We start from the raw sequence: 17,314 nt of genomic DNA, 5'->3' as shown, positions 1-17,314 counted from the left end.
TCTCGGAATTCTCCTCAGCTAAATATTCAAGTTCATCACTTACATGGTCTACTCTCCACCCAGCAGCCCACCTCAGTTTAGCCCACTTCCCTGCCCCCTGCCCCCTGCCATTTTATAGCAAGTGCCATCATCCCTCCAATATCCAGCAGCATGGTCCCCACCTCTCTCTGGGACCTCACCAGAAAGTGACCTGGATGCTGACCTACCACCGACATCCTCTTAGGCCTTTCTTTTCATCATGTACCTCAGAATTCTTCGAGCCTCCATGCATTACTCAATTTCAAAACGACTCCTACATTTTAGGTAATTACCAGAGCAGGACCCTACTTCTTGTCCTTAAAATCTATATTAGTTCCCCCAGGAGCTGCTGTAACAAATGACCACAAACTGTTGCTTAAAGAGCAGAAACTTACTGTCTCATTGTTATGGCTACTGTCTCACTGGCACAGGCTACAAGTGCCAAACCGAGACGTTCCCAGGGCCATACTCTCCATGAAGGCTCTGGGGAAGGATCCTTCTTTGCTGCTTCTAATCTTCTGGTGCTGGCTTTCATGCTTTGTTCTTTGCCTTCTAGGTGCTTCACTCCAATCTCTGCCTCTTTTGTCACATGGTGCTCTCTGTGTGTATCTGTGTGTAAACTTCCCTCACTGTGAATGAAACGATTCCAGGCATTGGAGTAGGGCTCAACCTTAACTTCATGACATGACATCACAGAGACCGTGCTCCAAAGTAGGTCACATTCTCAGGTACCAGGGGTTAGCACTTCTTTAGGAGGACACAATTCAACCTAGGATGGATGGTAAGAGAGGGACAGTGTGTGCAGTGTGAGGGTACAGTACCCGTGATCTCTTCCTCTCCAGTCCTCGTTGCAGTTACCAGGTTAAGCCCATTGGGATAGTTTTCTTAGGTCTCTGCTTCTTGGAAATCTTCTACTGCCTAGGGCTTAGAATCCACATTCCTTGGCCTGGTATTCAACAGTCATTATAATCAGTCTCAACTCCTCTTCCAAGAATGAGATTCTTCTAGATATCATTGTTCCCATTAATATCCATTTTATACTTTTGTAAGGAACGAAGGTGATAATGATATGGAGGTCAGTGCCTGGGACACAGTAGGCCCTCAGTAAAGGCTGGTAATGATTCCTGCACTCTAAATTGTTAGCTGTTCTCTGCCTGTGTCCAGTGTTATTTCCACCCCAAGGCTTGGATCATGCTATTTCTGCCTGTCTTTCCTATCTGCAGTTTTCAAAAAAAGCAAACTCATGACTCCCGGTCAAGTATAAACACATCAAAGATTTGGCTCAACTCATGGCTTAACTAGAGAACCAGTTTGATTCTATAATTGGTTCAAAGTTCCTTTGGGTGGCTCAATCAGTTAAGCGTCTGACTCTTGATCTCAGTTCAGGCCTTGACCTTAGGGTGTTGAGTTTGGGCTCCATGCTGGGTGTGAAACCTAGTTAAAAACAAACAAATAAGCAAAGAATAAAACAAAAAACACAAACAAACAGAAACACAATGTTCATTTAAAATCAAGGGTTGATGTGTTCAAGAGAGTAGTAACATGTAATTTTTGAGTTGTATATTCCACCAGACAGAAAATTCGCTGAGTATCTCCAACGCAGAGATGTGCAAAAATTCTCTCTGTCCTTAAAGTGTTGTAAAACATCACAGCTGATCATCAAGCACAGTACCACCCAGAAGAGAATACTCCAGTAATCTCTCTTGCCTATTTCTAAGTTTTGGATCATTTTCATAGCGTTCTCTACTTTGTGATCATAAACAGTCTCCAACAAGTATTGTTGATCCTAGAAGATTGTTTTTACTATGCATGGCCTGATTATTTATACAGATGCAGCAAGAATCTTAATTAACTGGAAAAGCCTCCTTGAGTTTTTTGGGGAAATCTAGAGCCTAATCATATTAAGTAACTATCAATTCCAAAGGATAAACTGCTTTTGGAAATTTTCAAAATGAATTTTGAATCAGACTTTTCAAAGCCCCTGCCATTCTTCTATCCTAGGAGTAGGAAACCAAGGCCCAAACACTTTCTCCAGTAATCTTTGCATGCTGTACCCATAAATCTCAGTGAATTTCCCTCTTCCCGAGGTCTCCAAAATTTGCCTGGGTTTCTGGACTACCTGGGAGTGGACTTCCTTTCTCCCAGATTGGGATCCTGGAAGCCAGAAATCATATTAGTTTTCTTATGAAGGTTTTGGAGATATTAGCTCCACATGCAACACCAACAATTGCTCCTTAGCAGTGGTCTGATGGTCTTTGATGAAACAACAATCACTCTCAGATATCACCCTGTACATATGGCCTTGCTACAGAATCGTTTTTTCCAATGGTATCTTTGTAAACAAGAGGACAGAATTTTATTAAACCTATGCAAATGGTTCTATCATGATGAAATTGAATGAAACTCAATAGAAGCAATTGTTTCTCAATTTTGAGGGTAGGTGAAGATGAGGTAATGTTTAAAGATGGTTGTTGTGGGTTTACAAACACACAGTCTACTAATTCATTTAAAGAGAAAGCAATTAGGTTTCCACACATAGCCTTACAAGTAGAACATCAAACAGAATGCCATCAATATTCCAAACAAATAACCACAATGGCACATCTTGAATCCGTTCACTCAGTCCTATGTATTACTTCTCACTCTGCTGGATCTTGAGACAGTTGTCTGATTTCATGAGGTACATATGCTTCCAGACTGAGAGTCCCAGTAGTCGTGGCTTTGCTCACTGGCAGAGTCTGAGCATTGAGTCAGTGCTGCCATCTTGGAAACCTGCTCTGAAGAGTCTCTTTGAGGCAACAGTAGTTCAGAGCATGTCCTACAGTTTTTCCCCTGAAGCTGCAAGACTGTGACCCTCTGGTGAAGGCACAAATTCTGAGTGGTCACTTTTGGCAGTTCTTCAGAGAAGCCTTATGAGGAAGCAGAGACCTGTTTGAGAACAGGACTGAAAGGTTGTGGTTCATAACAGAATATAACATGGTGGAAGAAAGTAAGAGGCTCTTTGGGGGGCATGGTCCTTATTTCATGAGGGTTTGGTCAATGTTTCCTCTGAGGGATTCAGCCCCAAGTGCACTGTCACACGTAACACCTATATCTCTTTTGTGACACGGCTGCCATGAGCCTGCAAGAGGCAGCTCTTCTTGCACATCCGAGGAGCCAGAAGACAATTTCATTGAAGACATGTGAGTGCAGGGGTATAGATAATCCAGATCCTTTCTCCTGGTAGACAGGCTGTGGAGGCGCTGAGTCTTCCTTTTCATGCAGTGCCCTTTGGGGGTGGAGTGAGTGGGGAGAAACCAGGAAACCTTGAGTGATATCCACTTAAAAGAGGTTGATACAAAGTAGAAGTGACTAGTTTTATTTGGCACCAAGAGAGAAGGCTCCAGAATCCCTAACCCCCAACATGATGATATTTATGGAAAGGTAAGTGGGTTTCCATGAGTTCATGAATCTGGGGTCCTCTTGATGGGATTAGTGCCCTTGTAACAAGAGAAAGCAGAGAGTTGCTTCCTCACTCCTTCAATATGGACACAGTGAGACGGCTCCATCCGCAAATTAGGAGGTGAGCCTTCCCCAAGGAAGCAAGTTGGCTGGCACATTGGGCTTGGGCTGCCCAGGCTGCAGAACTGTGAGATGAATTCCTGTTGTTCTTGCTCCCAGGCTTGGTATTATGGTTGTGCAAGCTGATTAAGACAGCATCTCTGATGTGTAGGTGAGCCTTAGAAGGGTAATCTATGAGACTAGCATAGAGGGTTCTATTACTACTTCTAACTAATACCTATTGATCACTATGGTTTGAGTACCACTTCATGTCTACAAATTTATCTGGTTTCACAATGACCGTCTGAAGTAAGTATTCCATTTTAAAGATTAGGGGAGTGAGTTGCAGAGAGGTTAACTCACCCAAATGTGGCAGACTGAATGGTGGCCCCTGAAGGATGGCCACACTCTAATCCCCAGAGCCTGTGAATGTTACCTTATTCCACTGGCACCTTTGCAGATGTGATTAAGTTAATGACTTTGAGATGGGGAGATTATTCCGGATTATCTGGGTGGGCCCCAGATGTAATCAGAAAGGTCCTTCTAACGAGAGGCCAGAAGGCAATCTGATGAAGGCAGCAGAGATTGGTGTGATGTGGCCACAAGCCCAGGACAGCTGGCAGCTTCTAGAAGATGTAAGAGGCAAGGGATGGATTCTCTCCTGGAGGCTCCAGAAAGAACAAGCTTTCTTGTTGGACCTTGATTTTGGACTTGAACAAGATTTCTTGTTGGACCTTGCAGGACCTTGATTTTATCTCCATAAGACTAATTCCATGCTCTTATCTTCCATAACTGTAGAAGATGAAGTGTATATTGTTTTCAGCTACTAATGTTTTGGGAATTTGTTATGGAGGCAATAGGAAACGGATCCACCAAGGTTCCAAAGACGATATGTAGAAGAAACAGGACAATGGGGAAACGATTCTTTTAAACTACAGTTAGTATTTCTGCACTATTTTAATAAGTTGAGCTTTGAGATTATCTAGATCTGAGCAGCAGAAAACACCCTGAGCCCCACAAGAAGACTCCTATAGAATTCAAAGAATGTCTCTTAATGACGCCACACCTTTTGAAAATTCATTATATCCACATTTCTGTGTGTGTGTGAAATGGAAAGAATCAAAGGAAAACATAAAAAAGGTAGCTGTGGCTTTGTCCACATTTATCTCTCTGCTTCTGACTATGTGGAAGGAGCAAGATCCTGGGTGGAAAGTTGTGTTTCCAGGGTTGCAGGAGGAGACAAGCGGTGGAGAGGCCTGTGGCTCACAGCATAGGTGCAAGTGGAAGGAAGCCCTCAATGATCAGGAGTGTGGCTAAGTGAACAATACAGATATGGGGCTACACTGCTTCTATGCAGAATCTTGTAGAAGGAGATCACTCCTAACTTAGGGCTCAGGATGGGACTGATGGGGGCCACATGCTCCTTTTTGACCAAGGATCACAAGGCTGTTACCATTTGAGACCCGCATCTGATTTCTTGTGGCATCCATGGATTCTGTGTCAACTAGTCTCCTGTTCCCTCTAGGGAACTTAACAGCGTACCTGAGCATAATACCTGGAGAAGCAATTAGCTGACCATGAAAACATCCAAGGACAAGTTTCACTCAAGGAATATGTAGCTTGAAATGAAACTAGGAAATGGTAGAGATATTTTGGGGAGGACATATGGTTCTAGCTCTCCTCTAGACTTTTATGAATGTAGCCTCATCAAGACCAAGTTCATGGGTATGTGACCCGTGCCGTTGCACAGGGCCCTGTACTTAGAAGGATTTACTGTTCTATTGATGTCATCTTGAAATTCTTAATTTTCTTTTTTGTTTTTGACAAAGGGCCTGGCATATTCCTTTTGTGCCAGACTTTGCAAATTACATAGCTGGTCCTAGTCTGCGTCTTTATTGCAAGTTGGAAAACAGTTACCTGGGGCCCTCCAAGTCATTAGCACCAATAACTGGTCTAATGATATGGACCAATAATATAGTATTAATACAATAATTTCCAAATCCAGCTGCTTCCATCTATGGGTTGCCACCCCATTGTCCACTACTTCCTGCCACATTTAGTTCTCTTAGTACCCACCTTCAAGTGTGAGCATCAACTAATCCCATGTCTCAATGTAGTGAACAAAAATGTATAATCAAAAACCTTATTATTTTATGATGATGCAAGAGACAATTGGAACAGCTGGTCAACCATGAGAGGTTTGACCATCTGCCTATCATCTCAAAGTTTCCAGAGCAGGTTGGAATGGATGCACTGGCTAAATCTGGGAAAATCTACCTGTGCCTGGGTCTGGGGTAGAGGAAAGTAGGAAGGTTGTAGGGGAAAGTTTGATCTCCTCCCTGGGTGCATCTTTTCTTGTCAGGTCATGCACACTTTGAGGCTTGAAAGAACCATATGAAGAAAACCAGAGAAGGTGTATGGTCATTGGACGACTTTTTCCAGGCCACATCTTCCTTTTTTTCTCTTGGCTCCCAATGCTTTAGACTCTTGGCTTTGTACCTGAAGGCTGGTAAATTTTTAATGAGTAACTTGAGACCTTCATGAAAGACTATCATGAAAACCCATATGATACAATCACTGGGAAGTATCCCAGGCTCTAAATTTGGACACATGTAGCCATGTATTTGAGTTTCTTCTTCCCAGAATCACGCCAGAGTCTCCCACGTCATGCAGGGAAGATGATCCAACACCATGCCTGGCTCTGTGTGCATGATTTGTGTCACGTAATAAGGGCCTTTGGGATCCACCAGTATAACCCCAAGCAACAAAAATAGGTTTGGAAAATTTGGTGTGAGAGCAGGCACATGGAGAAAAAGCTTACACCTTGGTAAAATAACGCACTCCTCCAATTATAGGGCAATATTTCTGTCTCTTTAAAGCCAAATAGTTCCTTCACTAGCTCCACCCAATCTGAGCTTCCTGCCTCAGAGGTTTGAAGGGTGCAAACACATTTTCCTCAAGTGAAAGCAAAAGCAGCAGCTCAAACAGGTTCTTTGGAGAACAATGGGGAACTCAGCTCCTTCAAAAGAAGGTGAGCCTGGCCTCAGAGCAATGGCGCTGTGAGGGGCAGCAGGACATAGGGGTGTGCATGGGTGTGGGTTCTGGTCTGAGAGGGGACCAAGTGTCGTGCCAGTAGCCCAGCAAAAAGGATGCTGCCATAGGGGTCCCGGGGGGAGGAAGAGTGGGAGTAAGGAGATTGATTGCCCCATGTCCACACGTCTCCTATTTAGCAGGACAAACTTGCTGAACAGCATATCTTCCATCAGTTTTTGTCATGACAGAGTGAGTGCTGCCTGACACCCCATACATTTCCCTTAGTGGGAAACTAGTGTCCTCAAGGCAGGTCTTTAGACCTGGAAGGCAATTTAGAGAGAAGTCTGTCCAAATCCCTCTTTTTCCTGAAAGAAAATCTGAATCCCAGACGGTGTGCATGTGGTTTTATCAAATTCCCCGGGATACCCAGGTCACAATTGGCACAGGAAGTCTAGAATTCAGCTGGCTGTGTCCTTTCCAACATGTAAGAGAGAAATGGTGTGATCTACAGTATAACAGAGGAGGTAAGGAAGGGATGCCATGGGGAGAGAATGAGCTATTCTATAGAAAACAAATGTGCGTGAAGCCCTTTGGTTGCCTTCCTTAATTTCAGGGTTGCTACCAGTTCACATTTCTGGACAGAGAGTGAAGTACCTCCCCTGGCCTCCCATGATCTATTTCTGATCCAATGTAAACAGAAATGTAGAATCAAGGACCTGAGAAGGAACGAAGAAGAGATCAGAGCGTGTAAGGGTTATGCATGAGTGTGGGTCAGACATACTTTGCATTGGATCCCTTCTCTGCCCAAAGCCCATTAGCGCAGTGACCTTGGGCAACTTTCTCAGCATTTCTGAGCCACATCAATCTCATTTCAAAAATCAGAGTGGGGGCGCCTATGTGGCTCAGTGGGAAGAGTATGGGACTCTTGATCTCAGGGCTGTGAGTTTGAGCCTCATGCTCGGTGTAGAGATTAAATACATACATACATACATACACTTTAAACTTTAGAATACTAAAAAGTATTAAATTACTAGAATACTAAAAATTTTATCACTTTATCAGTAATTACTTACATATGTATGTCTGGAAGATAAAGGTCATTAAAATATACCATAATCAGAGTTCAAAAAACAATTAGAATTTTTAAAAAATTACCAGGTGTATTCCAATTCCCAGATCATCTCCTAGAATTTAAAATTGAAATCAGCTCCAAATATGGTTAATAAATTTTGATTCTTTCATATCTCTTAAATTTAATTTGATAAATAAGTTTTCACCTTTCTGTTTCTTTTTGTAAAATGTTTTTGGTTAAGAAATGGTTGGTCCTTTTTCCAAGAGAATTGGACAGTGTACTTTTTGCTCATGAAATCCTCAAGACGTCATATGACATGTTCTTCTAGTTTCAGTGTTTTGTATAAGTTTAAATTTAAGGAGAGGCTTGATCAGATTAAGGCTTGCCTGGTTAGTTGGGTGGCAATATTTCATAGGTGCAGTTGTAAACGTCCATCAGAAGGCACCTTATATATTCTTCTGTCTCTTTCTGTAATGCAGCAGACAGTAATGATAGCCTAGAGTAACTTTGTTTCATTAACGGTCACAAAATATAATATTATAATTCTATCATTCTTTCTTCATTTATTGCATGGCATAATCCTTTAAAAAGAAAGTTCCCCTGAATCATACTTTCATTTCCATAAGGTGTAGTTAATAAGACAAAAGGAATGCTTGATTCTTTTTTGTCCATGTTCAGACTGATGACATCATTTCCTAGCATACCCCAAAGAGAACACTTCACTTCTTTTGTGATCATGGTATTGTTATGAATTCATGAACTTCAACATATTTGATGAATTTTAATCCATTGAAATTATTATTCTCATTGGTACTCAAATTATCCCATCTCTGTCCAGTCAGCCTCTTCAAGTTGGCTCTGTAGTCCTTTCGGTAACATCCAAACATTTTTTTTTTAAAGTGATCTCTGCACCCAATGTGGAGCTAGAACTCATGAACGTGGGATCAAGAGATGCATGCTGTATTGACAGAGCTAGCCAGGCGTCCCACAGTCTGAGTAGTTTTTGATAGAATCCTCACTTTCTAGTATGACTAGATAGTGTAGGATCCACTTGCACATTTCTTGGCCCAGATCTGGAATTGGTACGTTCTCCTAAGATTCTTAATGTTTTTAGTGGGAAATGAATGGCATTTGAAGGGCACAGTATGGGCGCTAAGGGTGTTCATTGCCACTGGGCTTGTCCTTGGGCTTCAAAACTACACATGTGCACAAAAAGCTAAGTATAGGACAGGATTCCTGAAAGCAATTTAAGATTTTCTTGACGTTTTTCCCCCCTATTTGGCCTTACACTATATCCCATTAGGACATTAGCCAATGAAGCAACTGCATTTTCAAGTTTCTTGGACCAATTCTTTGTGTGGTTTGTCTATTACACCAAATACTATGTATTTCATTTGCTTTTGATTTTTACTAGTTATCTGAAAACATAGTTTTTGTTTATAATTATGTAAGCTATTTACAGATGTTTCTCACTATCCACAAGCAGAACGTTCCTATGAAATCTTTTATGAAACAAAATGACATAAAGGAAAGAAGCAATTACCATCAATGTACATGGAAAAAGGGTGCGCATTCCCAGATCTCCCCCAAATAACCTCCCTTATGTGTTTCTGATACTTTTAGACACAACTTGTTAACAGATGCACACATTCAATTGAGAGAAAGCCCACGCGCTCATCTGGCTCACAGACTGGTGACTGGATGGTGAACCCCTGTGTGAGGTTCCTGGGGAAGGTGATTGGCAGCTGGCGTGGACAACGGCCCACTTGGCCTCTCCATTAGCTCAACTGGCTGTAAAACAAATGCGGAACGCTGTATTCGTGTTCAGCTTTTTTTTGTACAAATGAAAAATCCTCTTTGAATTTATGTCAGCCAGCAGCAGCAGGTACACATGTAGGTCTTTCATAAAGGAAAAGAGGTGTAATTCGAACTCTCAAAAAGAAGGAAGTACATGCTTTCAAGACAAATCTATGAAATCGAAGTATATTCAAAGTAGTTTCCAGCTTCTACCCTGTCCCCCGCCTTATTCCTCCCATCCCTGTGTCAGTAACTTCTTTGGTGACGGTTGATGATGTGCCATTGCTTTTTCATGTGCATGAAGTATATGTTGTATTTTGTACCTACAGTTCATGTTCCTCCCCATTAGAGAAATACAGTAAACTAAATATTATTTTCTTCACTTTGCCTTTTTTTTTTTTTTTTTTGCTTTATGAAATATCCTGGAGATCTGTGAATCCCGGCATACAGAGGTATTTCTTATTCCTTTCTACAGTTGGATAGTACATCTCTGTGTGTATGTACCTTGGTTTATTCAACCAGACTCCTACTGGTGAGCTTTTGGTAGATTTTTGGTCTTTAATTATTACAAATAGTGATGCAGAGAATAAACATATGCCTTATCTTTTCCTGTGGTTTCGTCAGTGTACCTCTGGGATAAAAGGAAGGGGAACTTCTTCCTCTACCCTTCAAGGTCTTCCAGCTGCACTAAGAATTACATTCACTTGAGGCAGATTAACAACAGAAAAAAAAGCAGTGTGCACAAATGCTCAGTAATGAAACTAAGACCAAGAGAAATGACCAAGGCAGGCAGTTTTTATACTTTTTAGGCAAAGAGATGATGGATCTGTGAGGGATTGACAAAACATGGAAAACTTAACTTTGGGAGCATCTGTTAGGGAGGAATTCTAAAGAGAATTTGGGCTGGGGTAGTAAATTAGTAGAAAGTAGTGGGCTGTTTATACAGTCTTCTTGGCTCTAAATCTCCCATCCCTTGTCATGAGAGTGTCTCTTTACCTCCTGGACGGGAAGGGGACCTTTTACATGGGAGATTTGTTTCCTGCTTGCAGGGGGGCAGAAGAGGGTCTTAGTAATCTTCCCACATAGGTTGTATCTTAAGTAACTTTTATTTAAAATAGTCAGTATGCCGGGGCGCCTGGGTGTCTCAGTGGGTTGAGCGTCCGACTTCGCTCAGGTCATGATCTCACAGTTCGTCGGTTGGAGCCCAGCTTCAGGCTCTGTGCTAACTGCTTGTTGGGAGCCTGGAAACTGCTTCAGATTCTGTGTCTCCTTCTCTCTGCCCCTCCCCCGGTCACGCTTTGTCTCACTCTGTTTCTCCAAAATAAATAAATGTAAAAAAATAAAAATAAAATAATATGCCAACATTGCACCTTTAGGTGTGATCTGCCCTTGACCACTACAGGCATAAATCCTAAAATTGGGACTCAGAATCCAAAAATAAATGTATATGTAATTTGTACGATATTGCCAATTTCTCCTCAGTAGGTTTTAGACTGTTTTTCAATTTCATTAGCCATGGAGAAGAGAATCTGTTTCCTCTAAAACTTTACTGACTGATTATAGCAGCAAATTTTTTGATTTTTGCCAAATCCATAAGTGGAGAAATAGTATCTCAGTGTAATTTTAATTTACTATATTTAGTTATTTTCTTTTCCTATATTGGATTTTTCTCTACTTTAAGTGAGTGTTCATATATTTTTACATAGTTGAGGAGCATTGGCATTTCTTTTATTTCTTTGAACTGTTTATTCCTATGTCTTGCTCCATTTTCTATCGAGCTGTTGGATATTTGTCTCTCTACTTTTAGGTATTCTTTGTATAAGAGGAGAATTCACCCTCTTTGATATAGTCTGACATTCGTATTTTAATTGTCTGTGATGTTCGTTGTCTCCCATTGTCTTTTAGGTCTTTATGTAGTCAGATGTATGAATCCTTTTCCTTACAATCTTTCAAATCTTAGAAAGAGTTGCCCCGCCCCTAGGTTACAAAAGATTGGTCTGAGTTTCTTCTAGTATTTATGTGGATTGATTTTTAGTATTATGTTTCTAATGTATTTAGCATGTGAATGGCATGAAGATGTGGGTGCAGTTTTGTCTTTTTCTGTGTGGTTTTGTAGTTATCCTAATGCTGGTTATTAGTCCATCTTTCTCCCCATTGCTGTGAGAGGCTGTCTTACAGACGATAAATGTAACGTAATACAATTGCACTGGATACTCATGAATATAGTAGACCAATTTGGTCTAACTCTGAATTGTCTGTTTTTGTTTTCCGTTCTGTCTCTGTTCACACACACGTCATACTGCCTTAATTATAGGGGGTAAAATATTTTACTATCTCGTAGATATGGCCCTCCCTCATCGTTCTTCTCTTTTTTGACTCTACAGGCTAATTTTCTTTCTTCATTCATCCAAATGAAGATTATACTCAACTATATTAGCTACAGAGAAAAAATGGTGACAAATTTGTTAAAATTTATATTTCTATAAAATCACATTAAAGAAGTATCTGTTAAAACAGCGTTGAATTTGGGGAAATGTCTGTTCTACATCAAAGTACTTTTCTTCTTAACTCTACTAAAGAGGATGTATTGTAACAATCCATTTTCTCATATTGAACCACCCTACTATTTCTGAAATGAATCACATTTAATTATGGGCTATTACTTTTTAGTGTCTGACAAGTTATTTGGGATTTTTGCATTAGTATTCACAAAGAGACATGTCTGTAGCTTTATTTATTGGTGAAATCTTTGGTAAACTTTGGGATCAATATCATACTTGTGGCATAGAATGAACAGGAAAGATTTCCTTCTGTTTTAAGTCATCAGGAATAGTTTAAGAAAGGTTAAGTGAGATCCCCATGAAACCATCTGGGCCTGGTACTCTTTGTAGGGGAACTCTTTAACTACTTTATTGTTTCTTCCATGGTGAGTGAGTTGTTTCATCTTTTTGTCTTTATGGGACCAACATGGACAGTACACTACTGCAGGTTTTCATGGAGAAACACAAAGGAGATAAGAGGAACGTGATGGTTTCCACTTACCTTCGTTGACTCTTTTCCTTCTCCATCTCTTTTTTCCACCCCACAGCCACTGGTAGTGACATGGAAGACCCTCAGGACAACACTCTGAGGATTGTTTTGGTGGGGAAAACTGGAAGTGGGAAGAGCGCAACGGCCAACACCATCCTGGGGAGTAGAGTCTTTGAGGCTAGAGTTGCTCCCAATGCTGTCACTCCCAAGTGTCAAAAATCATCCAAGGAATGGAAGGGGAGGAAACTTGTTGTTGTTGACACCCCAGGGCTCTTTGACACCAAGGAGACCCTGGATACGACGTGCAGGGAAATCAGCCGGTGTGTCCTCTACTCCTGCCCTGGGCCCCATGCCATCGTCTTGGTCCTCCAGCTGGGCCGCTACACGGAGGAAGAGCAGAAGACCGTGGCATTGATCAAGTATGTCTTTGGGAAGCCAGCCTTGAGGCACATGATCATGTTGTTCACTCGCAAAGATAACTTGGAGGGGCAGAGCCTGAGTGACTTCTTAGCAGATGCAGATGTGAAGCTAAGAAACATCATCAGCGAGTGTGGGAACCGCTGCTGTGCCTTCAACAACAGAGCCTCAGAGGCTGAGAAGGAATCTCAAGTGCAGGAGCTGGTGGAGCTGATAGAGGAGATGGTGCAGAGCAACGGAGGGGATTACTTTACTGATGCCATTTACGAGGACACAGAGAAGAGGCTGAAGCAACAGGCAGAAGTCCTGAGGAAGATCTACACTGATCAATTAAATAATGAAATTAAACTAGTAGAAAAGGAATATGCTCATAAATCACAGGAAGAACGGGAGGAAAAAATAAAATGGTTAAAGAGGATTTATGATGAACAATTAAAAAATATCAGGGAAGAAGCTGAGAAGGGCATATTTGAACATGTTTTAGATGGGATTAGGAGGGTGCTTTCACAAATATGGCATATGTTTTGGTAGTAAAGTCCATTTCATTTTTTCTTTTGAATTTACGATGATTTGCAATAGTGGTAGATTGTAGTTTCCATAGACAGCTGTGACAGTAGCTTCTACTTATTCTTCCTATAACCTGACCCTGTTACTCCTGCCACTGAGTTGCGGGGCCTGTGTCCTCTACCTTGGAACTGGGCAGATCTGGGACCGTTTCAATTAATAGCAGATGGTTGAAGCAACACCTTGTGACTCTAAGGTTACATGTGGGCAATGCTTCCTTGCCCTCTTGGGGTTCTTGCCCTTGGAACTTGACTGTCATGTTGTGAGAAAGCCCAGGCTGCCTCTTGAGAGGCCCCCATGCAGAGGGCTTGAAGTCACTGGCCCACTTCCCAGCTCACCTTTCATTTGTGACTCACAAAACTTGCCCGCCATGCAAATGAGGCAACACAGAAGCAGGCCCTGCAGCTGCCCCGACATCTCAGGCGAAGTTGCAGAAAGCAAAGATGATCCATTCCCACTGAGTCCTGCCCAAATGGCAGCTTTATGAGAACAAATAAATGATGGTTTTTGTTTTTAACCACTGAGCTTCCGAATGGTTTGTTATGCAGCAAGAACTAACCAGAATGAAGCCTCTTCCCAGCTCTCAATCCCCAGTGCCTCCCCTTCCCACCTGTCCCTCTTCACACAAAGTTGGCATAATCAGGCAATGGCATATAGAGTTCAAAGACTCAGGAAAATTCAAATCAGAAATCCTGCACATGTTAAGTGTCTGAACCACTGGTCACATGTGTCGTTGCACTGCATGGTCACAAGTACTTTTTAGGGAGGTATTGGGTTTCTCTGGAAAGATTGTTCTGTGTTTCATGAAGATCTGAAAGTCACAGGATTCTATTATTGTGTTTCTCTCTTTTCTGTTTTAGGGACCATCCTAACTTAAAATGTCTCCAATTGTATCTGAAACATCCCATCTGGGCCACATAGTTTTCATTTGCCTCTGCAGAATCACACTTCACCCTAGCTCTTCGCCCCCTGAGGCTGATCTAGTTGCACTACATCGGTGGGGTCTCTTGCTCTCTGACTTCTGCCTGGCTGGCCAATGGGAAGTCCAAGTCAGAGGCCCTGTGGAAGTAGAAAAGCAAGGCTGGGGTATCCATTCTCCCACCTCTATCTCTGTAGGGCCATCTCTGATTAACTGCAGTCCTACACCAAAGGTCACAGCTCTTCCCTTCGTGGCCTTTCTACCCAACTCTTCCTCTGCATTCCAGTCTTTGTTCACCCCTTCAGGTGGGACTCAATTTTCTTATCGATACTATCAATGTCCCCGTGTTTTCTAAATTTCCTGTGTCCACAGTGTATAAGAGGCCCCTTCTCTAAACTTTCTCCAATTACCTAATGAGAGCAGACTATATTTTTCCTGTGAGAACCTGATTGATAAATCTTATGGTACGCAGTTCTCTTTCAGAGCATCTTTATTGTTGTTGATGGTTTTACATTCCCTCTAGTGCTTGTTTTCTGACACCAGAAAAATCTCTCCTTAGCCTTCCATGCTGTGACATTTGCAGTAAGTAGATGAAAGGTTCTGTCTTGCTAAAATAATAGAGAAATTTCAAAGTTAGATGGGTGACTGTCAGTCACTCACAAGGATTGCAGACATCCCAAATCCAAATTATTAGAATTTTTATTCGTCCTTTGTTTTGTCTGTGAACATGACTGAGAGTATTTACCATATCAGTGAATTTTCAGGAGATGGATTAGAGATTAAGTCTGGAAAACTAAGATTCTAAATACCTGCTCATTCTAAGATTCATCACCAGTAGTCAGAACGCAGTAAAAGCAACACGGAAGAAAAATCCTCTCCTGAGAAAACATGTGTCAAATGACAAAGTGAGACCAAAGTACTCTTTGGCATCATGCACTTCTTATGTTCAAAAGTACTTCCTTGTAAGTGACTCATCTGTGTGATGGTATTTCTAGAGAGCAAAGTATTCATGCTCTCTCCTGACTTTTTTCATTTCAGAACCGTTTAAAAGATATTTCTCTCAGAGATATGCAGAAGCATTCTTAATACAATTAACCTGTGTGAGGGCTGTTTGAATGTGCAGCTTACATGAGCTAACTTCTTTTTTCCCAACCTTAGGTTCTATTTTGGAAGGTAACACATACCCAGAGAAAAACAAGTAAATCAAATAAATCATTATCTCTTCACTTGACAATTGAAATATTGCTCACTCACTTCTCTTAACATATTTTATGTCCCAGTTTTCCCTGAAGATGGTTCTATTTCAGTGCTGAAAACTGTGGTATTTCCAGCGTTTAATGTGTGCATGATCCCTGTTGTTGAAATATGTGATAGTCATGACTCATGATGGGGAATTTAAACAAGAATTTATAGAAGAAGACCTGAGGAAGGATGTAGGTGTGAAGTCTACTGTGAAGGATGTGTAGGATGTGTCCATGTGGGTGATGGGTATGATGATCATGCTTCTATTCACAAACAGGAAAGTTCAGGGTGACAGGTAAGATTTTCACGGGAAGGGTAGAGTCAGGAGCAACAGCGTTCAGTTAGGTTTGTGACAAGTTGAATATCAGATGTCAAAGGTAGGGTCCAATATAAACGACCCGCTTTAACTTGAAATCTGCGTCCGAAGGTTATGTGAAAGGCTTGGGGTAAATGTGGGTGGATATTAACATAAATATCTCCAATTTCAGCTGAATCTTTCTAATTGCCAATACCCCACAGCCAAAAGCTATATGCCAGAAGATCCACATAGGATGCCCAAAGGAAGAAGCGAGAACCAGTTTTGTAAGATTTAGTCCTTCAACTAATTTGATAGATATTTGAAGGGGTCAAGAGGAAAGGACTTTTTTTTTTTAGGTTTTATTTAAGTATCTCTACACCCAACATGGGGCTCCGCCTCATGACCCTGAGATCAAGGGTCACATGCTCTTCCAACTGAGCCAGCCAGGCACCCCCGGAGGAATGACTTTTAAAAGAGAACGCTTCAATTATAAGGACAATGACAAATTAGAATTGGTCTATTCTTGGGGTTCATCTGTAGAGCAATCCCCCCCCCCCAGTGCAGAAGGTGACCCAGGTGTACCGTGTGACTATATAAGGGAAGCCCCACAGGGACTCCTCTCTGTGTGCCATGTCCAGCGAGATGGAGGTTCCTTCTTCCCAAAAGCTAGTGAGGTGGCCTCAGGACTTTGATGCTGCCAGAGGGATGTGGGTGGGTGGTGTATGTTAAGAGACTTGATGTGTGTCCTTTGGAGTTTGGCTTTGCTCCCTGCTGGTCCCATGGGATACATGAAGGCTATTGCTGTGTTCTGTGGAGGGAGTAGGGTACACACGGTGGTGGCAGTCTTGGAAGCAGTCAAAACTTTCACTAAGGAGCGGGGGGAGGGGCAAAAGTATAGGTTCCTCATATCAAATGTGGGCCATACAGTAGGGAGGCAGCCAAAGCCAGTTTGAGGGGGACTTGCCCAGGGGCCCAGCAGGGATCCCAACAGCTTCTGTGTGGACCAGAGCTCTGGAAGTCCAGGCACCAGGAACAGACATGGAAGCAACCAGCGAGAAGGGAGAGAGTGGCCGTCTGTTGGACTTGTGATTGCAGATTCCCAGGGAAGACTCTCTAAAGACTCATTAAAGGTCTCCTGGGCGGGGAAAGAGCCACTAAGTATGCTGCCACCATCCCCCACCCCCACCAAGGCCAGACTACACCTGACTGGTCTTCAGTGTTCCTGCCTCTTCTCCCCCAGCCCATGAGCAATCAGAGCCAAGGCAAGGACAGGAGGAGAAGGGCAGGTTGGCGAGAGCTCTAAGCAGCCCTGTCTACACTGCAGGTTCTTCTCCAGGAGCAGGCATATGCCAGGGATTGTAGAAAATTTACCCTTCAGTGAAAC

The 17,314-nt window shown here is 42.2% G+C and overlaps 1 protein-coding gene across 7 annotated transcripts in view; it reads left to right on the top strand.

The window, feature by feature from the left end:
- LOC106986850 (GTPase IMAP family member 7-like) overlaps nucleotides 1-13,988 on the top strand; it is a 78,457-nt gene extending 64,469 nt beyond the window's left edge. For 5 of the 7 annotated variants that reach the window (XM_053217896.1, XM_053217889.1, XM_053217891.1 and 2 more), the window contains one exon: nucleotides 12,549-13,988. In XM_053217896.1, the coding sequence (XP_053073871.1) occupies nucleotides 12,549-13,438 (890 nt within the window). In that variant the 3' untranslated portion in view covers nucleotides 13,439-13,988. Of the gene's footprint in view, nucleotides 1-6,449; nucleotides 6,590-7,021; nucleotides 7,116-12,548 lie in introns of those variants that run through there. The other 2 variants (XM_053217895.1, XM_053217888.1) reach the window with 2 other exon arrangements.
- Nucleotides 13,989-17,314: the final 3,326 nt, after the last annotated feature.

The sequence above is a fragment of the Acinonyx jubatus genome, chromosome A2, assembly GCF_027475565.1.
Source record: "Acinonyx jubatus isolate Ajub_Pintada_27869175 chromosome A2, VMU_Ajub_asm_v1.0, whole genome shotgun sequence".
Lineage (NCBI taxonomy): Eukaryota > Metazoa > Chordata > Mammalia > Carnivora > Felidae > Acinonyx > Acinonyx jubatus.
The sequence above is the reverse complement of the archived record's forward strand: the minus strand, read 5'-3'. Positions and strand labels throughout refer to the sequence as shown.